The sequence below is a fragment of the Aythya fuligula genome, chromosome 8 (assembly GCF_009819795.1).
Source record: "Aythya fuligula isolate bAytFul2 chromosome 8, bAytFul2.pri, whole genome shotgun sequence".
Lineage (NCBI taxonomy): Eukaryota > Metazoa > Chordata > Aves > Anseriformes > Anatidae > Aythya > Aythya fuligula.
The window spans coordinates 22675934-22702318 of NC_045566.1; the positions used below are offsets into that span (position 1 = coordinate 22675934).

Consider the following 26385-nt stretch of genomic DNA (forward strand, 5'->3'; position numbering starts at 1 on the left):
AACATAGGTGTCACTTTAGAGACATTGACCAGTGTTAATTATGACCATGTCTAATCTTTCAAAGACAGAGAAAAAAAAAACAAAAAAGGCCACAGTTCATGTGGAGGGACTATACAAAACCATCTTATTCTCAGATGTGAATAGCAGTCGCAGAACATGGCTTTATATTTGCATTAAAACCATCTACGTGCAGGCAGCTGCTCTGCCCAGCTGTGTGTGCCAGCCTTTCCTTGGGTCAGAGCTCACCTTCAGGCTGCTGTACCATCAGCTCAACCTGAGTTCAACATTTTTAGTCCCCGATATGACCTAACAAAAGCTGCAATACCAATAGCATTGATGTAAACAAGGTAGCAGGAGAAACAAATGAAGTTTAGGTAGGTCTCTCTCCTGGTTCTATGGGTCTCCCACTGTACTTGTTCAGTACTGTATTTCGCTTTGTTTGTTTGTTTGTTTTGTCTGATGAAATAGGTCAAAGAATTTATCAACGCAGAGCTCCTGGCTCACTTGTATTCTTCTGAGGACCAAAACACTCTAATGGAAGAGTCAGCTGAACAGGCACAGAGGCGAGATGAAATGCTCCGAATGTACCAAGCTCTGAAGGAAGCCCTAGCGATCATTGGTGATATCAGCACTAGCACCGTGTCAACCCCTGCACCACCTCCTGTAGATGATTCTTGGCTCCAGCAGGCCCGCAGGTAAGGATCTTCATATCTGCTTTGTAATGAAATTTTGGATGCGCAGACGTTGTTAGCATCAGCAGCTCCCTCTTTACCCATCTCTTTGGGCATTCCTCCAGGTCTTCAATGACATTTGTGAGGGGAATCAGAAAATCTTGCTATTATCTAGATGTTTTGTGTTGCTTTAAGTATTTTAGGGATGAAGAACATGCATATATGTTTCTTGTATGTTGCCAAGAATTTCTGGAGCAAGATAGACCTTAAATACCCATGAACTCTTCCTAGTAAAGCCACCCGCCTTCTTTCCCAGTATCCTGTATTCTGTTCAAGACTGGCTTGGAGAAAAGGCTCCTTGTAGTTCAGGTTTCAGCGAGTTGCATGATTCCTAAAATGTCAGGAGCTTTGTGTTCTACCATATTATACTATCAGGAAGCCAAATCCAGAAATCTGGATGTTGAGCCCCAGAACAGATGTGAACCTGTATGTATGCTGTATGGCCCCATTTCTCTGCTGATTTTTTACAAACCTTTTCCCACATATGCATGTTCTATGGATATGTGTGTGAACACCAGACAAGGTATTTGCCTGTTAGAAGACCATCCATGGGATTTACAGCTTGCCTGATGCTTCAGATAGCAGCCATTCCTGTCACCAAATAGTGTTTTGATTTCTGTAGGAGTATAATGCTTTTCCTTGTTCCAGCAATCCCACCTATCTTTGCAAATTAACTCTAAGACCTCTTCTTGCAAGCTGTTGTAACACTTCAGCACTTCAGGCTCCATGGCCTAGCCAATCCATTTAACATAATTTTGTTAGAATTCTGATAATTATCCTATTAGGTTTACCTCTTTGATTGTTTATTTCTGTCTGTCTTAAGGCATGCTGTCTATGGGAATGCTATATGTTAGATCTAAGTATATGTGATGCTCTGGCACTGTCAGCAAAAGAAATGCAAAGGACAAAAGTATATGGTGACATTAAAAAAAAAAAAAGTGTTCTGTTTTTTAAAGCAAACAAAAACTGTCACCTCACTGAATGTCTTAAATATCTGATGTTTCACTAGATCTCCTCCTCCAAGTCCCTCAACTCAGAGGAGGCCTACGTTAAATAATCCCCCAACCAGACCTTTATCTGGCCGAGGACCAGCTCCTGCAATCCCATCTCCAGGCCCTCAGTCGGGGGCTCCCCCGGTCCCGTTCCGCCCAGGACCATTGCCCCCATTTCCAAGCGGTGGCGAAGCCCATGGAGGACCTCCCCAGGTTCCCTCTCGGCCAACACGGGCTCCTCCCAGTGTCCCAAGGTAAGATGGCTCTGCTTTCTTGCGGTGGGCATGGTTCTCTTCCTCTAGCATAACAGACAGATTGTGCACAACGTAGCGGAGGCAAGCACGGTTGTTGAGTAAGTCCTGTAACAAAGCAAAATAGTATATTCCCTGCAGAGAGTCAAAGGCGTTCCAAGGAAGCAATTTTTAATACAAATATGACTTGTTGAAAAGATAGGAACTTTTTTCCAGTCAGTTCAAAGAAACTGGCTTATATTACACTGAGAACCCCTGTTCTGGTTGCGTTGTATCCACATGAGGTGTTCACAGAGACAAGAAGTTCCCTAGCCCTCCACCAGAACATGGGCAGTGGTACAAAAAAATAACTCACTTTTGCCATTTTGAGTGCTCACCAGAGCATGTAATAGCTCTTCGGGGAGGGAACAAGAGCAAGTCCTTCTAGAATCGGTGGAACAAACTGATAGGAGTAGGATTTTTGTTCTGTAAGCCAAATAATTTACAGCCAGTTGAAGATGGTCCAGAGCTATCTAATGGTGTAGGTCGTAGGATGTAGGTCACAAGCACAAAATGATTGATTAAGGAACAGCATTTTCACAATCACATTTATTTTCCTCCTGAGGTCTTTGCATTTGTCAGTACTTTTAGCTTTGCATATTTTATAACTTTGTGTGGCACTAACTGGTTTTTTAATATAAGTTATATGAATAAAATGGTCCTTAATATTTATTTTCATTATGACATAATACACTTAATGATTCATATATACAAAAGGCTCTGATTCCATGGGCTTCGTTAACTTCCCAAATTGTGAGAGGCATGGGCAGATTAGGTGATGCTGGAACAAAGACCTTTCTCCATTTTTTATAAATTAACTCTTAGATTAGAATTAGTCAGTTTGGAGGAAAAAAAAAAAAAGCCAATTAAACAGAAACGAAAAGAAAATAGGCACATTTTCAATTTTAGAAATAGCAATGGAAAATAAAACTAATCCACCTTTGTAGAAAAACTCCTAAATGCTTTAATTTTAAATAGGTGAGATATGTTGTAGGTGGAACAACTTAAATTTGACGCTGTTTCTAACATAATAATTTCTGTATTGTATAAAATGAAGATGCATATCCCAGTTTGAGGGTGAATGCCAGTTCTGAAGCAGCTCTTCAGCTGAACACATGTATATCATCATCATGTTTACAATATAAAGAGTAAACAAATGAGGCGTATCAAATGAATGGAGTTTTCTATATGTATAATTTCCGATGAAAAGGGCATTGCATCAGTGCCCAATCATGAACCAATTTCTTTCATCACAGTGAGTACCCCATAGCTTGCAGTAGGAAGAAACACAGAATTGCCTTTGGGGATGCTAAAAGGAAGAAGTCCAGGTTAGGGTCCCCCACTGGAAGAGCTTGAAGGGCACTGGCACCGGTGTTTCCACTGTGCCACCACTGGACAAAGCACCTCCCAGCTACAGAAATATGAGGTCCAGTGTTCGGTCAGTTGTACTACTGGAAAGAACCACAGCTCCCCGGCGCGTCGCACGTTGCCTTGCGAATGAGCATGTCTCCTTTGTCCTGCCTGGCTGTGAGTTTTGCATGAGCGTTGCTTTCCTGAGGTGGCTTGCCAAGAGCATGTCTGATGATAATCTTTTTTGATGCTAAAGTGATAGGTAGGATGGAGACCGGGAAGGAATGGCCTAGCTCACAAAAGACACTTGGGTAAGCAGCCTGTGAACGGCTCAATTCATGCCTGCCACTGGTGGCATGCGAAGCAGTGGCTGATAAAGAAGGTCAGTGCTTTGAAAATGCTGAAGCTGGGTATATAATTCAATGTACAACTGCCTGACATTTTTGTGGAAAAAATATCTGCAATACGCATCTTCTGGACTGGATCCTAGTTGTCTTTTTTTTTTTAGAGCTACGAAAGCCTCAGACACAAAAATCTCAGATGCTTAAGAATGCGGGAGGGGTTTGGTGTTTTGCTGAAACTTCAGGTTTCTCCCGCTGACTAAACTCGGAGAGAGGAAATCCCAGGGAAGGGGCTGCAGGGGAAATCACCTGAGGGGGACAGTGTGGCAGGCTCCTGCGCCTATTAAAACTTCTTGGGAGCCCTGGAATTTCTGCTTCGCTTGGTCTGGTTTTAATAACAGCCTTTGCAGGATCATAGGAAATTGACTCAGAAAATGGGTCTGAGATATTAAAAGGCAAAAAAAAAATAGTTTTAAGGAAGAGCTCTTGTGGAAACTTGAGCTTCTCTGTGACTTATTTTTGAACTGAGGCTCTGAGCGCTGAGCCACCGCTTTCTGCGACGATTCCTTGAAGTGTCAGGATCTGCCCTGCCTAGGGAGTAGTTAAGCTTCCTGAAAAGAAAGTTGGGGTTTTAAAGTTTGTCTAGCTTTCCAGAGGAGCTCTGTTTTGCAGCCCCCGTCACTGTCATGTGAAACTGAAAATCCTGACATGCTGAATAAGTAGAAACTTTCTATTTTCTCATGTTCTGCTTTAAGATAAAAAAAGACCATTTCCAGAGGTAAGATTTAGACCATCCTGTTCCAACAAGTGGCTGAACACACATTTTGTTCGGGGAATTTGCCACCTTATAGTGACATAGTGAGATACAGCCCCTGCCTTTAAAATAATCTTTTTTTTTCCCCCCCAGCTTTGGTTGGGGAGTTGTGCAGAAGGAGTCAATCAGAGGAGCTGGGCAGAAACTGCGAGCTCTCTGCCTTTTCTCACTGTTCCTCCCTCACTGTACAGGGAAAGGAAAAGGGTTAGGGGAGCAGGAAATAATTTTCTTCCTTGCTTCGCTCTGATTCTAAAGCTGGTTTGGGTTATGTGCTCTGAATATTTCTGTAAGGAAACAGAAACTATTTGCATGATACATGCCTCTTTTAATTAATCCCACTTGAGGTGGGTGGATCTCTCCCAGCAAAGCCTGTGAGTAAAGGCCCCTGGCTTTGTTAAGGGCTTGATGCCAAAGCATATATGATTTGTGAAATATTCCCCGCTGCCAGAATTTAGATTATTCCCTCTCTCTCTTAAAAGGCTGCAGTAGTATTTTGAAAGAAAATGCAGCTGTGCTCTCTTTGGTAAGGCGGCTTGAGGCAGGCACTAGAGCCACCTCCGCTTACCGTGATGTGTGTTTGCCTGCCTGCTTGGGGAGCCTGATCTTGATCAAATTTAGTTCTACTGGGGATGCTTCGATTTATGACTTTTAAATGTCCTGAATGGGAATCTCAGCTTTGCCACAAGAAGAACAATTGAATTGGAAATGTTTGTTTCTCCTGGCAGCAGAGCCCCTGGTGCTAGTGGGGGTAGGAGGGTGCTCCCCTTTCCTGCTCCTGTGGCTTTTTGAAGGCCTCCCCAGTGAAATGCTGACCTCTGCCATTAAAAAATACATGACCTTGCTCAGTGGGGAGCCCTGGGACCTGGCTACTGAAGGGTCTCGGAGGGCTGCAGCATCCACTCAAGCAGGCAGGAACAGAAGAGCTTTCAAGCACATGTATCTTGTGCTCAGGGCTGGTGGCGCACAGTCCCTAGGGCTCAGGATGATCTTTATACGGGAGGCAAGCAGCAGAAAGAGAATTCATGTTGTTGTGCTGTTCACTAGTGGTCCCGTGCTCTCTATACCTCTCTTTTTTCTGCCTTCCTACAATTCAGGTCTATCCACAGCCAGTCAGCACGGGAGGGGTGATGGCTACTGTGCAGCTACATTTTATTATGTCACCGAGGCTAATTACATGACCTATTATGTTTGTTACATAACGATGGCTTGCAACATAAATTAGTAGTTCTGCCAGCCCAATGTAAAAAAGTGCTTGTACTTGATAGTAATTACAGCTAGAAAATCCCAAAGTCAGATGTATTGCAGAAAGCGTCGCTGCCTGGCATTTCCTGGTCTGCAGGCTCTGTAGTCAGCCCTTTGGTTGCCAAATACCAACCATGAAGTAAGTTTTCTGCGATAGATTTTCTGAATTAAGAGTTCTTTGGAAAGATTTAATGGAATGCATAACCCTGTGTGTTGAACGATGAGGGGATCCCTTGCAAAAATTGCGTGAGGTCCTCTGATTAAAGTCTGTCATAAAATATTGGCATATAAGGCCAGAAGGATTTTCCTTCGTTAGTCTGGGAATCTCCTTCAGAGAGTTTGACCTTGCAGTCTTAAAGGCTTGCTACTATTTTTTTTTTTTAAGGGAATATAAATAATAATCAAATAGCTATTTCTTCAAACGTTTAGGGTCACAGAATCTTATGGTGGGATGAGTAAGTGCCCACCTTAAAGCATCCTCTTCCTGAGTTGGATGATCGTAGTCTGAACACCTGAGGATAGGGGTATAACTCCATCCAACAGCAGTATCCATCTGCCCGCTCTGAATGGATCTTCTGACTTACAGTTCTTGTTGAAATGTGCACCCAGTAATAGGCTTCTTTTGCTGCTGGCTGCTTCAAGCAGGAGATTATATTTTCTGTTATCTATTAGAAAGGAGTTCTGCTTTCCCCCCTCCTCCACTGGTTCCTTTATCACTATTTTGTTTTCCCCTTTTTCTGCACACCCCTTCTTGTCCCTTTCTCAACCATTCTGGTTGCTTCCTCCTTCACCTTCTCCCCTCACTTGGCTTCCTGCCTAGCGCATTTGTCTGCCTTCCCCACATATTCCCTCCTTTCCTTCTCACTGTCTCATGTTGGTTTCTTTCCAACTTATCCCTTCCTAGCACCTTTGTAAACCCGTCTCCTGCTCCTCGTATTTGTCTTTTTAAAGCCTTTTATCCAGTTTTCAAACCATAAAATGCAATATCTGGCAATCTTTCCTAACAGAGCCTGGTGTCAGTGGCCGTGACGACCACTAGAAACACTAGCTGCACTCCTTAGGGTAGACAAACCACTACCATGGGGAAAAAACAGCTGAGGAACACTTGTCATTGTACCTGGGGTCATCCAGCTACTTCAGTCCAAATGGAAGCAATGAAAGAAGTAGCACTGTGAATGAGGACGCATACTGGAGGGATTGTCCAGAAAGCAGGTCACAGCAGCTTTTGCAAATGTGTAAAATACCACAATATAACAATTCTTGTGGTTTCATCATAATCCTGCAATACTGATCTTGCGAGAAATTTGGAACAGATTTGCACAGAACTGATTGTTCAGCTGCCTGTACTGTAACACCGTAAGAGAGAAACAGCTCCTCTGTCTGCTCCAGGAGCTTCAGTGCTCGCTCACCCCTAAAAGGATGGCTGTCTTCTCGACTAGCAAAAGGGTTTTGCTCACTGCCTTCCTTCATATGCCCTTCCTCCAGACGACTGTCCTGAGGATCAGACCAAATGAAGTTCATGGGATGTCAGACATTGCAGCCCAGGTACGACATCTGCTGCCACTGCGTCTGTCTCCCACCAGCATCTCCCTTCAGCAGCCAGAGGCAGGCCTCTTCTCTTTGCATCTTGGTGGAGAAATTGTTCTGATGAGCAACACAGTATGACAGTTGAATACATTTTGGTGAAGAGTCGCTTGTTTTGCGTGGGTTTTAGGCTTGATCTATTTATTGTAACTCAGGTGGTTTTGACTATCTTTAGCATTGTTCCTAAGCTACATGCTTCTGCCTGTTTTAAAACTTATTCAACAAAATTGTTTTTTTAAACGAGGTGAATTGGGAGAGATCTGTTTCCTTTGGGACTGCCCAAGTTACCTCACAATCCGGTAAAGCGGATCAGGCTGAGAAATGGCTTTTCTTAGTGTAGACCAGTCCCGTGTGATGGGGAAGGGTAATTAAAAATTATGCAAGAGAGAGGAAGACAAAAAAAAAGAAGGAACCTGAAGAGAGCTGTAAGAAGTGATGCTGGGATAAAGATGATATTGTGAGTGCAGTCCCCAAACACAGCTGAGTCCTGCTTTGGGAGTGTCAGCTGGCGAACTGGATGAATGAGTAATTTATTCACTTAGGTGCTTTCAGCAAAAGCTTTTTGCTTGTTTGTTTTGTGTTTTTTTTTGCTTTCTTAGCCTTTTCTCTCTCGAGATACTATTAGAAAAAGGAAGTGGTTTTTATTTTTAGCATCTCACAACTTGAAAAAGGAAAGTAGAGTCAAACAATAGCAAATGTTGTTTGCCAGGAACACAGACAGGAACCCAAAGATGTGTTTTGTCCCCGGTTATTTATTCAATCTCATAAAAAGGGTAGTTTAACAACAGTTGCTGTGAAGGTTATATAGGATCAGAGCAAGTGTGTTCAACAGGAAATTTTTGGCCTTGTTTGAAAGAGTGGGCTGAATAGCAGTGCGTGTCTAGCCTTCCTTATGCTGGAAGAAAAAAACGTACAACAGTATGTTTAAAGAGAAAGCAATGATGATTCAAACTTCCTGAACCTGCAGGCATTTTGAATGGTTCTCTTTAAAACTCTCCTGTCCCTGCAAGCTGTACTGTTGGTGAAAAGAAGGGCACTCAATGGCTACATTAACCACGGTGACATGGACGATCTTGTTAGTCGACATCATGGACAAGAAGAAATGCAAGTCCAGTTGGAGGTAATAGCCAGGATGTTGTTCCCTTTCTTGTCCTAACTTAAGAAGAGAGACACAAAATGGGAGAGAAGGGTTGAAGGAAGGAAGGTAGGAAGGCTGAACAGAGTGAGCAGAAATAGATGTGGTCTTTGAAGATGGGATACGAATTGACACTGCATGTTACAACACAGATCAGTACACGAAACTCGAACTACTGTTGAAAGACCAGATGTTCCTCCTCCCGATTTTGTGATCCTTCTGTTGTCATCATCTGCTGGGGAAGGAGGAAGGAAGAGCAGGATTCTGAAGGTATCACTCGTCACTCCTAACTCTCTCTTCCTCCATGTGGACTTGGATCTTCTGGACCATCCTGACCTTGGGCTTCTGAAGGCTTAGGACAGTCCACTAGTGGACTAACTCCACTGGTACTTGCTTAGTTGCCATGTTCCCTGCTGAAGGGCAAAAAGGACACACAGTTTAAGAATAAGTCTTTTTTGGTTGCTCTGTGGAATTATTTTTTTAAATTCAAGCTGTTTTTTCCATGTGACACATTAATTCCCTAAGATGACTAATTCCAAAATGCAACACCTGCTTAAACATGCAAACATATTTGTGTCTGTGACTATATGATAACTTCTGATGGTCGTATAGAAAATCCAGCTTGATTTGTAAAGAAATGAATCTGGTGGAGCATCATCTTTGGGAATTGTTTGCCTCTGGAAGGAATTACCCTATAAGGTTAAGTCATGCCCTTTGGAACCACAGGAACACTGTTAGCATTGAGTTAGTGGAGATTTATATTGCTGCAGCATAGTGGTGGCTAGTGGAAGGACAAATTCTTCCCATTTGCTCTTACTTTTTTTTCCTTTTACTGAGAAGATATAGGCATCAGATAAAACTACTTAACCTAACAACCTTTAACTTGCTTATACGAAACACAAAAATTCTTCCACTGACAGTATCGTTCAGCTGGGTCATTTGAAACAGGCTGAGCTGTGCAGGTACCCGGCAGGATAGTCACACCATGCTCTGTGTCTTCGTGGAGCTTGATACGTGCATCTGGAGCTGGAGGGCCACTTTAGCACTAGCATTCACGCCGTACCAGTGTGCTGCTGTGCATCTCAGTGCTCCCATTCCTGCCTTGCTTTCCAACAGCAGTCCTCTGGGCATGCTTACTGGAAACATTTCACGTTTGACAAAACAACAGTTTTCAGTACGGAAACAAATGAGAGAAACTTTCAGTCTCTTGGACCATTACGTTGAGGCGAGGGACCATCTCAGACAGGTATTCCCCTATCACTTCTTCTTTTCATCACTACTGAGGGCTGTTTCTCATTTCTCCCCTAATCATCTCCTCCTCCCGATTCTTGTCCATGATTCCTGCCGTACTGCTCTTAATGTTCCCCTTTTTCTGCTTTTCCTATTTTCTCATGACCTGTCACTGGTATCAAGTGCCTTTCCTCCTGATGGTTTTCCCACTCCTGCTCAAGATCTTTTCTCCTGAGCCGATGTCCTGGAGTCTCCACAGCAGCCACTCCGCATCTGCTGTAGGTCAGGAAGAGTTTTAAGCATGCGTAGACTGTACACGGGCTAATCAGGTCTGCAAACCATGTCTTGCCTCTGTTCTTCACCCCTCGTGGCTCCAGTAGTTTCATTTCTGGTTTGGATTTTCTGCCAAATCCGGAAGCTGGTGAAGGTCAAGAGGCAACATGCGAAGATGGATAGGTTGAGAGAAGAACTGGGAAAAGCAGTTCCGAAGTTGTGTGGGTATTTCAGAATCTTAGGAAAACAGGGAAAATCATATAAAAATCAAATGAGCTCAAGGACAAGCCTAGGAATCAGGCTACCTAGTCTCTCTAAATAATCACCCAAGTAAGAATTGATATTTATTCCTCACCTGAAGTAAGCCACTCTTTTATCCTCCTCTCATACGCCTCATGGCCAGAGTTTTAGTGTCACCTACTTGAAAATTTGCCTGCAGTCCGACTTAAAGCCGTTTAGAGATTTTTTTTTTAACTATTTTAAAGATTTAAAAAACTATTTTCTTGTTAGATTCTGCAAAGACGATGAACGTCACGTACCAGGGCACTGCGAGGGGCCTGCGTTATAGGGAAACCAAGCTCACGGAAAAGGGAGAGAATAATGGACTTTTGTTTACAGCCTCAGATCTATAGGAATGTATCATAAAATCCAGTTATGTGCATGCCTTCCGCGAGTGTTCTCTGGTGGTCACAAGCAAACAAGAATGTAAAATGTAAGTGGAAAGGAAAGCCTTTTATTTAGAAGTATGCTAGCCGTGCTCCGAGGAGAGAAGCCATCTTCTTCGAGCGGGGCCTCCCATGGTAATTACAGCCATGCCTTACTGAAAGCATATTTTGTGGACTCTGTGTGGGGAGTGATAGCACTTCTCAAAAGGCAAGCGCTTGAAGAGCTCCCATATGTTTCTGATCGAATTTGAAGTCTAGACTCGCTTTATTTAGTTTCTTTTGCTCCGCGCTTGCCTAGCTCGAGTTTTTAGGAGTTCTTTTAAAACTGGAAAAAATGGGGTGTGCTGCTTACGTTAAAAATAAATGTAAAACTTTTCCTTTTAAAATAGTGCGGGCATGGGGGCAAGAGTTATCCTCTGCTCAAAACCCCACTGAGCTCTTCAAAGGAGGAGTCTCTGCAGCAACATGAGGGAGTTATTAAATACATACTTAGTCCACAATTTTCATTGGTAAATTCTTTATGTCTGCTTAATGTGCGCTAGTTAGAAGGACTGATTCTTTCTGCAGACTCGTTTACTCAACCCTGGGGACCTATGATCCCCTGCCCCTTTAGCACTAACTTTTACAAACACAGTTTCCTTTTTTTAAAAAAATAAAAAATAAATAAAAAAATCAGCAGACTGTTAAAGGGGCCAGGCAGTGGGACTCGCCCCCAAAACTTGAAAACACAACGAAAACGCTTGAGACAATAACAGGAATCGCTGCAGCAGTGCCATTTTTATATGAAGGAGCTTTCTATGAATCCGGAGCAGCCGTTTGCAGGCTGGGAGCAGCTCGGTGCAACTGCTGGAATCGCCCCGATAACGCGGAGAAAACGCTCTCCGTGCTGTCTCTCCGGGTATCATCTTTTGGCCCCAGACTAAACATTTAATTGGGCTTAGTCATATATTTCCTCGCTGCCATGGCAGCTCAGCCCGGACCTGGGGGAGGTTGTTTTGCTGCGGCTGCCCCAGCTGCGCGTCCACAGGCAGGCTGCAGCTCCCTCTGCTGCTCCTCCTGCCTGCCTCCGCTGCACAGCTGCCATTTGGAGGGGCTGGCAGCCTGCATTTATGTAACCTTTGCTCAACTCCGCGCTCAGAAAGCGGTCACGCCGAAGTCACGCCAGGTTTCCACAGATCTGTGCTTTTCAGAGGTGCCTGCTGCGTTATCCCGGGGTGGCAATTTGGGTGCCAGGTCCCTGCAGAGCTCCATCCAGCTCCATCCAGCCAGCGCTCCGATGTGATCCTTCAGCACTCCTGACCCTGAGGTTCCTGGTAGAGGAGGGGAAGAAAGGGTCTGAATCCTGCTCCCAGTGTAAAATGGTCGTGTATTGACTTGTCACCTTGGCAGGGAAATCTAGAGACAGGCAATTCCTGGGCTTATCTTTTCCTTTGCTTTTTGACTTGAGCTTCAGCTCGTGCCTTTGTTACTGTGTGCCGGTGGCAAACGAAGCCGAGGTCTCTTCCTGAGCTGACCCTCTGTGCTGGGCTGTGCCCAGGGACCCAGGAGCATGGCCCATCGTGCTGTGTGACCCCGACACTGCCCAGGAGACTGTCGGCCGTAGGACTGGAGGTGAATGGTGCTTTTGCAGGTTTCTCAAGCCTCCCCTTTTCCCTTTTTGGTTACAGAGGGTGCCTCTGACTTGTGGGTGCAGATCCTGCTCCCCCAGCAATAGTGTGTGGGTTTAAGGGGCTGGCATGAAACCCTGAGCAGCAGCACTGCCCTGAGAGCAAGGCAACCCCATTAGGGGCAGAGGAAAGGGACGGGAGCTTAGGGCAGATCTGCCCATGCCTTGCAGTCATCCCTGCCCATACCCGGGGGAGGAAAGCACACACCAACATACAGATGCAGAGGGGCCCAGAAACATACACGTGTCTCCATCAGGAGGTCTTTGTGGTGCAAACCGAGGGGCTCGTTGCTGTGCAGAGCTGCACGCAGGGCACCACACCACAGACCCTCGCAGCGCCTGTGGCAGAGGGGCCCCTAGGGAGCCACAGCTTCTCCTTAACGTGGCAGTCTGCAGCAGGAGCCTGGAGCTGACTGGGGTAATTTTCAGCTCAGTTCTGGCTTGAATGAAAATTCAAAATAGCAGTCAGGGTGCAATGGCAGCTTTGGTTCAAGGAGGGAATAGGGCTCAGACCTGATTTTGCTTCAGGTTCGGTTGGAGTGATTAAATCCAGGATATCCTCCCCCTGCGCTCTCCAGTCTCTGATCCAGCCATGCTAAATACCAGTTTGACTAAATCACATTATTTGAATTTATTGTGCTGCATTCACCCTCGTATTAAAATGCATGCTTGGGCTTGTATCTTTTAAATTTGATATGAAGACAGCTGTATGCATTTTCCCTTGTTTGTAAATTGTATACACATGATATGATGTTTTCAGTAAGCGCTAAACAATGCAATGTGAGGCATTTCAACAAAGGAATAATTTAATGCAACCCAGCAGAAATGCAAAGCCTTAGAAGTGGTTCTTTATGAAACTACAAATTTTGGAAATGGGTCCAGAAGACCTACACTGGAGCAACACAAGAAACAATAGTTAACACAGTAACATTTTTTCTGTAAGAAAAATACACCATGAAGAAATTATGTTTTGCCTTTTTTTTTTTTTAGCTTGTTGATTTACTTGAACGCTTCAGTTGGCATATTTTCTGTTCGTTGCATGTTAGGGATTAAAATTCTCATTTCTTCACCAAAAGAGAATATTGTCATACAAGATGCAATTGAAGCCAAACAATTTTTTTTGGTCAAGTGTAAATTTGTCTCATATATTATGTCCCAGTTCAAAGGAGATTAACACATTGTTGCATTCTTTTCATCTTCTATTTAGTTTTAACCAAATGAGACGTTTTCTTTGTAATCTTCTTCAGAGACGGGGACAGTTCCTAATTTCACAGGTAGAGGACAGAGGAAGGGAAGGTTTTGCTTTGTCCAGGTCGTTATTGAAGTCTGCCAAAGCTGGATTAGAAGCGAAGAGCCCTTGACTCCCCACCTTGTTCGGACCAGAGCTCAGCTTTATATTCTTGTGATGATCGAGGCTGGATTGAGGAATGGAGAGAGTTGTACCACCCATGAAAGAAAATGGGGAGCAAAAAGGCTGTGAAAGAGAAGGAACGGAACAAATAGCAGCAGGATGGTGCTGAATAGCTAGGTAAGAGAGCAGCCTGGCTGTGAGGATCGGCAGGATCAGAAAGCAGGAATAATGATCATCCCCTGGTGCTTCCCCTGGCCTAAGAGGGTAACTGTGTTCAGAGGTTAAGACTGTGGACTGTCGAATACGTGAGAGAGCTGAGGTATGCATGTGGCACTCTTTACTGTCCTCGTTTTCAGGCATGCTTAGAACTGTCGTGCTTCAGTGCATGTGGAAATGTGACTTTTGTGTTTATGTGCATGTGCGTGTTCACGTAGCGACAGCAAACGGTTCACTCTCAGTGTTTGTGCTTACTGTTTCTTTTCTCTTTCTCTCCAGTCGAAGACCACCCCCTTCACCTACTCGGCCCACTGTAATTCGTCCGTTAGATTCATCCCTGTTAGACTAAATGAAGTTTCTGGCATGCCATTCCTTGTTAACCAAATATGTGGAAGCAAATTGCTTGGTAACTGTTGCAATAACCAATGTATAGTCGCATGTATGGACATCTGTAGGCAAGTAACCAATTTTACTGATATACTCTGTCCATTCTGCTTTGTTTATGAGGTCTTAAATGTTTTGGGAAGGTCTGTACTGTCTTGACTTTTCCTTTCACAATAGCTGATGTTAGCTAACTTACTGACACACGTGTTTGCTCAGGCAGCCATGCTCACGATCCTGTACACTCAAAGGAGGGCTTGAGTTTGTGTGTGTTTGTGCACGTGTTGATTTGAGCTGCATCTTCTTTTCTCTTCTCTGCGAGGAACCTGGCTTTTTATTTGTACCTTCCAGGTTTTCTGCCATTTGGCATTTTACAGTTGTGCCCACCTTCTTTTTTGATGCTTGAACCAAGCAAAGAAAACCAATGTGGTTTCTTATCAAGCTCTTCTGACAGCCCCACACCTCCATGCCTCTTTTGCAAGAAACTTGCTGGAAGGCTGCTTCTCCCGTAATTTCTTCTTCTCCGAAGCCTAGTTTATAAGGAATGTTGTTAAACTGGAAGGGTGTGTATGGGACAATGTGTTTTATTTCCTTTCCTCATGGATGACTGATACTTAGAGCTTGGGTGATTAGTAAGGACCGGGCTGCAATGCCCCAGCCTGCAAGGTGTGGAGCTGTCTCACTAGCAGCAAGGATGGGAGAAGGGTGGTTTGAAGAGCCAGTACGTGACAGAGTGGTGTGTGCTGGCTCAGTTTGTCCTCTGGTAGTGCTTACTCACCTCAGTCCTCCCACTGAACTCATAGGAAGGTTTGTGCATAGGTGAGTGCATGCAGTGTGTATATGTATGTATATATATATATATATATATATATATATATATATTGCATGGCAGGATCCAGGGAACTGAGCATTGTTTTTGGCCATTTTGTGAAGCAGAGGGGAGGTAGATATATGTACATATATGTATACACATATGCATACACACATGCACAGCTGTAAATAGGTGACCACTCCTCTGCCCACTGCGTGAGCCAATTCAGAGCTATGGCCTAGATTTGCATCTGAGCTATCCAAGGATCCACTGTGGATTTGAGATACTTGCTCACACCAGTCAATAACTTGCCGGTATGTCCTCCAAAAAAAGATTTTCTCTTTGCATTTCTTGATATCCCACACACCTCAGATTAGGAGTCACTTTATCCAGCCAGCTACTGAGAAGTGCTCAGCTGTGCACCCTGGCAGTGTATTATTTTAGCAGACGTTCACCTTCAGAGGCCCTCTCTGCCTGTTGCTTTACACGTTCTGTATCGATGTGTTATAAAAACCTTTTGTCTTAACTCTGCATTACTTCACTTTAAACACTTAGGGTCAGTGTTACCCGTGTAGTTTAAAACTTGAGTCGACAGAATTAAGCTAGAGATTAATTTCAGAAAATATTAATTGCTGTTATTACAATTATGGTTACAGATCCCTAGGCAAAGCAATTGGTGGTTTCGAAGGTCCCCGCTATAATCAGTCCAATAAATTCATTTATTGAGGCTGCATGTAGGGCTCCAGTGCGCTGTAGCTCCGTGGTTAGGAAGAATCCAATCAAAGAGCCACAGCCAATGGGGATTTTTGCTGTTAAATATTCCCAGGCTGCTGATTAAATAAGTTGTGTTTGCCGCTGAAGCAAATCATGTTTCTGCTTGCATAAGAGAGACAAGTTTGGGAAAGCATCATGATTTGTATGTTAGCCTAACTTTAATTTCCTGTAAACCTCGTACTTACGACACACACGTGGGGAGTCTAGAGGTCAACATCTGAAGCATGGGGGAGATGGAATTTGTCAGAGCACCGGCACCTCGGTGATCTCAGAAAAGTCCTTAAATGGCTGCTGTGTGTTTGGAGAACAGGCCTACAGCTTCACAATCAGGTGCACAGAGTCAGCTTTCAAGGATGAAAAGGCTGTAAGTCCAACTGCGCGTTTCTGGTTTTTACTACCAAAAACCTACTCAAAGCATATTTTGATCGTGTTTCTTGGTCTACAGCTTTCTGCTGCATGGTACTCTCTGCTGTTACGTGTAGTCCATCAATCAGGTGTATTTTTATAGCTATAGTAGTCCATTTTGTTGCCTAGCCAGCAAATCTGTGTATAGCTTGTCAGAGCTCTATTACTGACTGGCAGCTGCCTTCTGACAGAAACTCAAGCTTAGCACCTCTTGCAGCTTGGCCACAGAAGGTCACTGTACCCCCAGATTTGTTCAGTGATGCTGCAAGCCTATGGTTTGGGGTTATCCCACCTTACCCTAAGCATTTTGCTGAGTTGCCTCCAGAAGGGGTGATTCAGACCGGTGTGACTGCATGGGAATGCTGGTAAGGTAGGAGCTTAATTAGATGACAAAGCTCTTGGCCTAAAAACAGGTATTTAAATCCTCTGTACCTGAGACTTCTGAATTTAATGACTGTTTCTGTCAAGCATAAAGGAAATAGCTAGCACAGTTCAGCACTATCCTTAACTCTGCCCCACAGGAAATTGTATTTCTCAGCGGCAATCCTGAATTGTAAATGAAGCTCCCAGGAGCGGATTGAGGAGAGAAAGAGGAGGCAGCAGTGAGGCACCCATGGCCCTGGTGTGAGCACCATCTGGTTCTGTGCTCAGTATTGAGCTTGTGGGACGTAGCAGGTAGCTGCACTCCCCTCCTCTGCATCCCCATCACACCTAAATCTGGACCTGCTGCTAAAACGCAATGCTTTTAGATGTGTAGGCTAATAATTAACCTTTAGCACAGATCCAGAGTTTGATGATTTTACCTCTTCTTGCATATATACTTTTTAGAATCAACTATGTAGAATTGTTTCTAGAAAAAAAATGCTAAGTGCTTCACAAGAAATTGCCAATTCCAACTGAATAAACACTCTGCTCCTAGCCTTGACCCATTTTCTTGTGCTGTGCAGTGCCTGGGATGGATGATTCTGGTGAGCCATCTCTCTCCCATCCCTTGTTCTCAGAGGAGCAACTTGCTATCAGCTCAATCCACACCTGAAGGAGAGGAGAACAGGCTCACCAGTACCTTAAGGGATCTGCTAGGGGGACTGGCTGGCTGAGAGTGGCTGCTGTCCCCTCTGCAGACACCCTTCCCCAGGGTCAGCTGAGCCTGAGCTCCTGGATCAGAGAAGCACAGGTTACTCTCCCTTCGTTTGATCCCCTCTGGCAAAGCTCAGAAGATTGCTAAGGAGCAGAGGAGACTCCCGTTAAGCAACAGCAGGTTTTTTGAGCTTACGTGAGCCAGATGATGTAGGCAGCTAGGTTTCAGGAGGGTGTTTATCTAGTATTGCATGTAAACTAAGCCCGAGTCTCTGCCCGGAGAACATGTTCCACTTTTCCTTGTCATGGCTGACCAGCAGCTGAGGAGCTTGCTCATGCCGTAAATAGTTCTTGGCCTTTGATGTCAGGGGATCTTGCGTTACGTTAAAATGCTTGTATGTTCAGAGAAAAGGCTTATGTACATAGTTAACCTGTGTTTATTTTATTGCTGATCTTGTTGCACTTTGAGTAAGCCTCGTAAAAATAGATTATTATATTAAAGGAGATGCATTAGAGGTTACGACACTTCATGTTAAAGCATAACATAGAAAATATTATACTCTGTATCGCAGGCCAATACACTAAACGTGTGTACATCATGTGGAGATTACTGGCTAGTTCTGTCTTTCTGTCTTAAAACAGTCCAAACCTCCTGAATTGAAAGCAGACCTATTTTGCACATGTGGCACTGGGGAGACATGGACTTTTGGGGATGCTTGTGGCACACGTCCTCCCGCGGTGGCACTGAACCTCCTCCCTGGGCTCTAGCAGAACAGCTTCCCTGTGTAAATGAACGTTACTCTGCCTGTCTTTCCTCTTGCTTTGTCTGCAGGCGAGCTGATACCGATGGCTCCTCCCGTCCAGACAGTCCTCCACTCTTGCTTGATATATGATTTGTCCCGTCTTGCCGGCCGTTTGCTTTACTTCCTGTCTCTTTACTTTTCCAGGATGGTGTAAACAATGACTTCTTTTTGTAAGAAGCAAGCGCTTAATTTCTTTCCGAATTTTGCTCTGTATGTTAATGCCCTGTTTCATATGAGCCAAAACATCTGCCTTTGGTTTCGTAGTCTGTAAATGGTTCCTGGTGTTGACCTTTGAGCACAGTGAGTCGATTCCCGAAACCATGGTCATTACCGAGCATCGCATACACCTGCTGTAAACATGTTATGCTGCATTTCTGAACCTGAAATAAACTGTAACTCCTGCTGGGCTTTTATTATTACTTTCTGGATGTGCATGAGTGGGCTCCAGTCTTGTACCGTAATCTCAGCCTGCTCCCCACCTCGGTTGGGTCTGCAACGAGGATTTACCGGAGAGGTGCGTTGCAGTTCAGATCACTCCAAGTGTCAGGAAAAGGGGAGACAAGAGAGAAGTAGCCCACGGGAAGCATTCAACCTTCTGCCCTGCTAGGGGCTTGGATGCTTTGGGGATGTTTTGCTGAGTGAATATTTTTCAAGCAGAGCCTGGTGTTGGTTTCATTGCTGGGAGAAGCATATTTGAGGGGGGCCGAGAGCTGAGCACAGGGGCAGGGTGAGTCCTCAGGAGCAGAGTAAAACTGTGCCTGTGTACGTGTGCTGCTTGGAAGGGATTTCCCCTAAAGCAGTTGTGTATGGCCACGCAGCTGCCTCAGAATGCCTTGATTACTCAGTTCCTCCCTCAGATTGGTACAAGCCAAGTAACTGGAATGGGTGCTCGGAGGAGCAGCTCTGCACGGCACGAGTACAGCACAGCAGCAGGGGGCATTTCCCACCAAGCAGCAGGCACCGTGCTGGTCCTTAGGTTTGGGGAAATTGGGAACAAAAGGTGGAACAAGCAAAGCAGTAACGTCCCCATTTGCGTTCACAGCAAGCTTGCTGTAACACTTGGGGACATTTTTTTTTTAATAGCCTTTAATGGATGCGCCCGAGGCAGTCTGCACAGTCTCCCTGAGCAAACAGCAGCATGACACATGTGTCCGTCTGCCTGGGGTACGTTACCTCTCCCTCTGAGAGTTGTTTCCAGGCGTGCTGGCCGGCAATGCACCAGTGCTGCGTGCTGGACAACGGGGTGAGCGGCCGCTCTTCTCCATCCAGGCCACCGAGCCATCCACTGGCAAGGGTCTCTCCTGCAGGTTTTGGCAGTAGATTGATTACGCTGCTGTCACCCAAGCTTTTAGCCTTCCCCAGCAAGGTTCCCTTCAGATACCCCAGTCCAGCTCATAGACACATCTTGTTCGCTCGCTCCTGATTTCATCAGTCTCATTTGAAAAAGCTCTATTCCAGGAGCAGCGTTTGCAGCAGGTAGCGGTGTAGATTTTAAGGCTGGCTAGAGAAAAGCTCTTCTAGGAGGATATTATTTCCTGCACGAAAAGTAGAAAGCCTCTGAGCAGCAACCTTCACACTTGTGATGGGGTTGTCCTAGCTCTCTGGCGCCAGCACATCAGATGGGAAATGGTGAGGATGAAAGCAGAGGCTGTGCTGATAGCCAGCTGATTCTAATCTCCTTCTTGCTCTTTTCCTCACTATGCATGTTCTGTGCCTTTTTTTTCCTTAACCCATTTTGTTAAGATAAATTTGTATATGAGTCATTCTATTGTATTTCGACCTTTTGTTTTAAATCTCTTCTCCCCCTCCCCTTGAATTTTGGGTTATTTTTTGTCTTTTTCCTAGGCGACCTCCTCCAGCTGTTCCAGGAAGATCGTCCTAACACACACACATCTTTTTTTTTTTTTTTTTTTTTTTGTTATGTGCAGTCTGTCATCTTTTCTCCAAAATTATCTTTAATTTGCACTAGTCTATTTGTAAATGAAATATTTTATTTTCAGATGTCAATGATAAGCCTGGATACAAAGAAAATAAAAGTCTGGCTACAAAATGAATGTGTGCTGGTTTTCTATTGAAGGATTTACCTACTGCTTCTCAAATGGAGCCATTAATGCTCCCTCCACAAAAGCAATTGCCTGGGCTCTGTGGCGACCCCCACCCTCCGAGGTGTTGGAGGGAGGGACGTACTGCTGGGATTCCACCTCCAATTTCTGAATTCACGAGCCACCAGGACTGCTCAGTGTAAATACATTTGGCTTAGTATTAGCAGGAAGAAGAATAATCAACGTCTTGAACAACAGAGACTGCAAAAGGTTCCTAACAGATGCTTAACGCACCCGCAGCAGCACCTGGCTGCGTGCTGAGTGGAAAGTTGAAGATTGCAGCAGTCTCTCTGCCGATGAATCTGCACACTTATAGACACATCGCAGCTGTTCTCACCGCTTTTTTCAAGCTAAACCTCTAAATTCTCTGCGAGCTGACCTCGTTGGAGCATCAGAGCTCAAATAGCTGCAGGTAGCTACCTCTGGGATTCCAAGTATTTCTGTCCCTGTGGCATCCAAGTGAAAGATAAGCAGGCCAGGTAAGATAAATAAGCCAGGTCTGACAAAGCTCTGCCGAGCTGGGGCAGTTCTTGCAGCTGATTTAGGACCCTGCTGACAACTCCTCTATCCAGGGAACTGCTGCCCCACCATGCTGGTAAATGAGGTTTGCTCAAATGATAGGGGGTTGTAAGCCCAGAGAGCTGCAGACTTGTACAGATTTTTGTTTGCACCTCACTTAGGCTTTGTCTTCTGATAGAGTAAAACAGAAGAAACAATAAAGGTATTAGCAGAAAGCAGGGGAAACACAAACATGCCAACAACAGTAACTCTTAGGAAGAGAATCATTCCTGCTAGACTTTTGAGTTGTGTGTACTAGACTAGGAATTGCAGGAGCTGGAAAGAGAATAGTGATGGGCAATGTGCTTCCCAGCACCCTGGGAAAAGGGAGAAGTGGAGGATCCTAATGGTCGTGTGAACATAACTTCCAAAAGGTAGGACGAGAAGTGAGCTTGGGCTGGCTTACTTTGCTGCATCTCTCAGCAGTGGAACTCGCTGCCCTCAGAGACAGAGGCAAAACAAACAAACAAACAAAAAACAAAAACAGCATTCAGGAATTGTGCTTTTCAGGATTGCAAGAGAGATGACATCTGTACCCAGCTGGCTCTGCAAGAGGCAGGAGGTTTTGGCTTCATTTCATCTCTGAGGTAAGAGGGAACGGGACCAGGCTGAATTTTACAAGCTACTTTTTTTTTCCAGGTTGTTCAAGAATCTGTTCTGTACTAGGGCAGCTCTCACTGCTTTCCCTCTATGGTACGGTGTGGTACTGAGAAAGGAAGCAATGACAAAAGGTGGCTGATATTTTATTTCTAAAGCTTTATCTACTGCACCTCAGAAACTGCTGCTGCCCTCCTGTCTGCCAGCCAACCTCAGTGTGTTAGGATGTAAGGCACAAAGTTCTTTCGGGGGACGTTTTATAGTGTTATATCCTTCACAGAAATGTTTACCTTCTTCAGAAGCATTTGATAAAAATGTTGTTGGAGATAGGACTGAACTTCATGGTCAGGTAGCTACTCCTAAAATCTCATAAATAGTAGAAGGGATTGGTTAGCATAAGGGCCTTTGTGCTGGGAAACCTTGGCACGTGCTTTGGCTTCAGCTCGTGGGGTGACTTTCTGAAGAAGCCGTTTAACCTCGTCTGTGCCATTTCCATCTGGCAATGGCACATGTTCTGTGGGTAGGGGGAGAAGGCGGGTGGTGCTGCACCCCGGCCGGTGACATTATGCATCCCAGGCTGCTGCTCAGGGGATGATTTCAGACCAAAATCTTTATTTTGGTTTCCTGATCGCTCAGACTGTTGCCGTTGCCTCTCGTGGCACAAAGCTACGTGACGTGCAGAGCAAAGCCTAGCGATTACTGCGGGAATTGAAGAGATAAAAAGGTCTTACCTTCAAAGACTAAAGCTTCACTGTTTCCAGGCTTCCCAGACGCCGGTCTCCCACGTGCAGGAGGGACGGAGGCCCCTGCCAGCCCGCTGGGGCTGCTGTGGGTGGCTGCCGCTTGCCTTTCCCTGCTGCACGCTCTGTAGATGGAGATTCCAGACGGCACGTGGCGGCGACTCCCCCAGGAGCACGGCTTAGCCCCAGCCAGCGTGCAATTACTTGCGTTTGGGCCAGATTCAAATCACAAGAAAACGTCCCAGTGAGGCGCTGTATCTCAGTGGGACTTGGGAATGACAACTAGAAAGAAAGGAACCGCGCTTTTTGTAACACCAAGTAATTTGTGTTTAAAAAGTTTAATTCTGTAGAGGTGGTTGATGATGATTCAGTTACGTGCGAACTACAAAGGATCTATTTCTTTGCTTGGTCTCATCGTGGGCACCAGCGAAGCCTCAGAACGAGGCTCAGGTAGCGAGTGCTTAAAGGGCATCCGCTTGTACTGCTGAGTTGGACACAGTTATGGCTAAGTTTTGCTCTGTAGGGCATGTTCTGACCTCAGGCACAAAGACGTACTCATTATGGCCATTTATTCCAGCAGTGCTGCAGAGTGTGCAGGCTAACGAGGCACAGAAAGGAAGCAGCAGGGCAGAACAGAGAGGCTTGTGGCTGCATGTGGAGATGAAGCTGCCTCTGGCAAGCTGAGAAGGACAAATCCTGGCTGGAGCCAGGCAGAGGTGGCCTGCTGGATCAATCCAAGCCCAGGGATCTGTTTGTAGTGACCCACTGGGTTCTAGTTGGGGTTGATAACGATTGTGGCACAGCCACCACATGCCATGGCTAGCCTCAACTTGCCCAATAGGTCTCCATCAGCTCGAGGCCACCCCACTGGGAACCCATCTCCTCCTCCTGGACATGGCCATTCCCCAGCAGAGTAGGTGACCCGAACATCCCAGTGTGGGGCTGTCCTGCTGTGCACCGAGCAGCTCCAGACAAGCAGAGAGCTCCAGTGAAGGTAAGAGCACGGACTCTGGATCATTTCGAGTCCTCCTCAGGGTCTGAGATGAAGCTTTGCTGGGGGAGCAACACAGAGCCACAGAGTCTCTGCTAGTCCTTGTGTTTCTAGCTCCCTTATTGCCCAGAGCCACATTACTTCGTGCCCATTGCCACCTGGAATCATACCTTGGGAACTCATATTTGCACTTTTCCTAACCCAGGGTTGTTTTTGAGAGTCTGAATTTGAGTGGATTATTTTTTAGGAAACATTTCACTTTGGGTGAATGGGTCTGGCAGAAATTATGCTTTCTTGTAGCCTTAAATCCAGCCTCAAAACAAAAAACCCAAGGCTACCTTGCCCTGTTTGCATTAGCCTAATGAACCATCAGATCCCTGCAACCACCTTGGGCTGGTGGTGAGGGACAGCTGCCCCCCAGCCCCATGTGCTGTGCCTAACGGTGAAACAGCCCCCACGCACACACCAGCTTGTCCCCATTATCCCAGATATTGCACATTCAGAATGGAGTCAGGCGTGTGCTCCACCTGAGATGCACCAGCAATTGATAACCGCAAAGATTTATGACTGCAGTTAGTAACAGTTTGGGGACAGCGGTGTGTTTGTGCAGCAGCAGCTTCAAGTAAACCTGGCTGCTGCTAGCATGGCCCCTACCAAGACAGAAATTAACTGCAGGAGCCAGGCAGGCTAGATTTGATTCCTTTCTTTGACAAGGATGATTTTTAACTTCTTAAGTTTGCACCAATCCCACTGGAGTCTTGCCCTACCGATGGACTCTGTGCATCTGCTTGGGGTGGCAGCATTGCAGTGGCATTAGCCTGACACAGGATGGGGCCCCCTGGTCCCTGGCAGCTGCCTGGCTTTCTTGGGAACCTCCTCGTGAAGAAATGATTTTCTTTCTGAAGGGCTGAAGAATGTCATCTTGATTGTGAGCATCTGGCTACTCCCGCGCTCCCTGCGAGCCTGGAGCACATACTCTAAACCTCTGCAGGTTTTCTTTAATTAAAAACAAAATGAGATGTAGTTGTCACCATGACAACAAACAGCAACATTTAAAACTTGGCAAATGTCATAACAAAGCGCTGGAGGTGTTGGAGGCTCTGCAGTGGGTTCTCATTTCCTAGGAAGCCCAAGGAGCCAGCGCCTGCTCGCTGGGAAGACGCCAGTGCTCCACGTGAGCCGTTTTCCTGCAAAAAGCCCTTCACACTCGGTGGGTTTAATCGAGCAGGAACTCACACTTCTGCAGCAGTGGGGTGCCTTGCCCTTGTCACCTTTCACCATCCCAGAGTGTGCGTGCAAAGCTGGTGCTGCTGCATCTTACAGGAAAACTTACTGGGATGGTTTAAACACCTCCTTGTACTGCTTCCAGGGTAGGAGGGGTCTGAGTGGCCTTTACACTGAAAGGAGCAGTGCTAGGGCGAAACACCGCAGGAATGAGAGCTGTCAGCCTCAGCTGCTGCAGCTCCCGTGGTCTGCAGAGGTGCTGGTGGTCTCAGACACTTGGTGGTGTGCCTCTGCATACAGGTGTGTCTGCTTAGCCCAAGTCCGTGCCCTGCTGGACCACCTGCCCCTGGTGTGTGATGGAAAACAAATCAACAGCACAGCAGGGCCGGCTCGTCCCGGGCTGGCCTCCAGCCTGACTTGTTTGCCAGGAGCGCCCTCTGTTGCGGTATGTGCGGAGCTGGACAGACGGACACTGGACAGATAGTGCTGGACAGGACCAGGCTGGGCCCTGTCACCGCTGCAGCACCCTGGGGCCAGGCTGAGTGCCCGCTGGGTGCACCCACAGAGTGTGCTAAGCTGCGGCCTCATTCCTCTGCAGGATTCTGCCCCGTCCCTCTGGCTCGATGGCCAGAGCTGGACAAAAATACCACCGTGGGTCTGCCAGGCACCACCCTGCTGCAGGGCTGTTACAGAGCACACACAGACACATTCCCTGTGTGAGAGGTTTTATTGAGCTGGGGATCCCCCCAGAAAAGTCCCTCCGTGCTGCTTGCAGCACAGAGCCCCTCTCCGCCCTGGCCAGGCCTACGTGAGGAACCTGGAGAGGTCCTCCTTGATTTCAGCCTCGTCCCACGGCCCATGGATGTTGTCCTTGAGCTGCTGAAGCCGGATGAGGCAGTAAGGGCAGAGGCAGGAGATGGAGAGCAGCAGCGAGGCGAAGAGCACGGCACCCACGCTGGAGACGCTCGCCAGCCCTGCCAGCGCCGCCAGCGCAAAGAGCATGGTCACTGCCACGTAGCAGCGCGGTGTCCGGGCCTTCAGCTTCTTCTGCAGCATGGGCCAGAGGGCGAAGATCTGCATGGCGAAGGTGACCATGACGAAGGCATGGAGGGAGCGCGGCAGGCGTGAGGCCAGGCACACCGAGGCGAAGATGGCCATGTTGAGGGACAGCGTGCTGGACACGATGGCGGCGTTGGCGCCGTAGTCGAAGAAGATGAGGTGGCCGAGGAGCATGAAGACCGACATGGCGTAGATCGTGTCCGTGCTGATGGACTCCGTCAGCGTCTTCAGCACCGGGGAGAAGCCGTAGGTGAAGGCGATGAACACCAGCGTGCTCTTCAGGTCTGCCCACCGCGTCCGCCCGCTCTCCCGCCGCCCAACCCCGGCGTCGATGGCATCGAAGAGCACGTAGCCGAGCAGCGAGGAGGCCAGGGCCGCCCCGAACAGCCCCTGCGGGCTCAGCACCCCGGCGTCCATGTACCACCAGGTGACGACGAAAACGCAGACGCTGCAGAGCTGCTGCACCACGGCCCCCGACTCGAAGACCACGGCCCAGTACTGGTACTGGCGGGCGTGGATGTTCTTCCGCAGCTCCTCCAGGAACCTCTGGTCCACGTAGTTATCGGGGAAGGGCTGCCGCTCGTACAGCACCTTCTGCCAGCAGCGCCTGGGGCTCGTCTCCACCTGCGCACACACCATGCTGCAGCCCAGGGGCTGAGGAAGGAGCCGGCTGCGGGTTCACCGCGCTGCGGGACCCCTTTGGGGTCTGCCAGCGGGCTCGGGCAGCACCCACCTCCCCCTACAGCCCCCCCCAGGCACGGATAAGAAGCGGGGGGTGCCCACAGCGGCAGCAGGGACCCCTCAGAGCCCCCCCCAGCCCCGGAGCTCCCCGGCCCCGCTCCCGGCCCCGCCGCCTCCGCCTCAGCCGAGCCCGGCCGGGCGCAAGGGACGCCGGGGAGCCCGCAGCCGCCATCTGGCGGTGGGAGCCCGGCCCTGCCCGGCTGAAGGGGCCGCTAATTGCGCTGTTTCTCAATGATTAAATG

General features: G+C 46.9%; 2 protein-coding genes across 5 annotated transcripts in view; one reads left to right on the top strand and one right to left on the bottom strand.

Annotated features, from left to right (window-relative positions):
• DNM3 (dynamin 3) overlaps nt 1–18542 on the top strand; it is a 176284-nt gene extending 157742 nt beyond the window's left edge. For all 4 annotated transcript variants that reach the window (XM_032192785.1, XM_032192782.1, XM_032192784.1 and 1 more), the window contains 3 exons: nt 469–695; nt 1741–1977; nt 14160–18542. In XM_032192785.1, the coding sequence (XP_032048676.1) occupies nt 469–695; nt 1741–1977; nt 14160–14229 (534 nt within the window). In that variant the 3' untranslated portion in view covers nt 14230–18542. The remainder of the gene's footprint in view (nt 1–468; nt 696–1740; nt 1978–14159) is intronic.
• A 6509-nt stretch (nt 18543–25051) lies between these two features.
• Nucleotides 25052–26168, bottom strand: PIGC (phosphatidylinositol glycan anchor biosynthesis class C). Its single transcript, XM_032192467.1, has one exon. It carries the CDS (start codon nt 26039–26041, stop codon nt 25148–25150), a length of 894 nt encoding a protein of 297 aa, XP_032048358.1. The 5' UTR covers nt 26042–26168; the 3' UTR covers nt 25052–25147.
• Between the last annotated feature and the right edge of the window lie 217 nt (nt 26169–26385).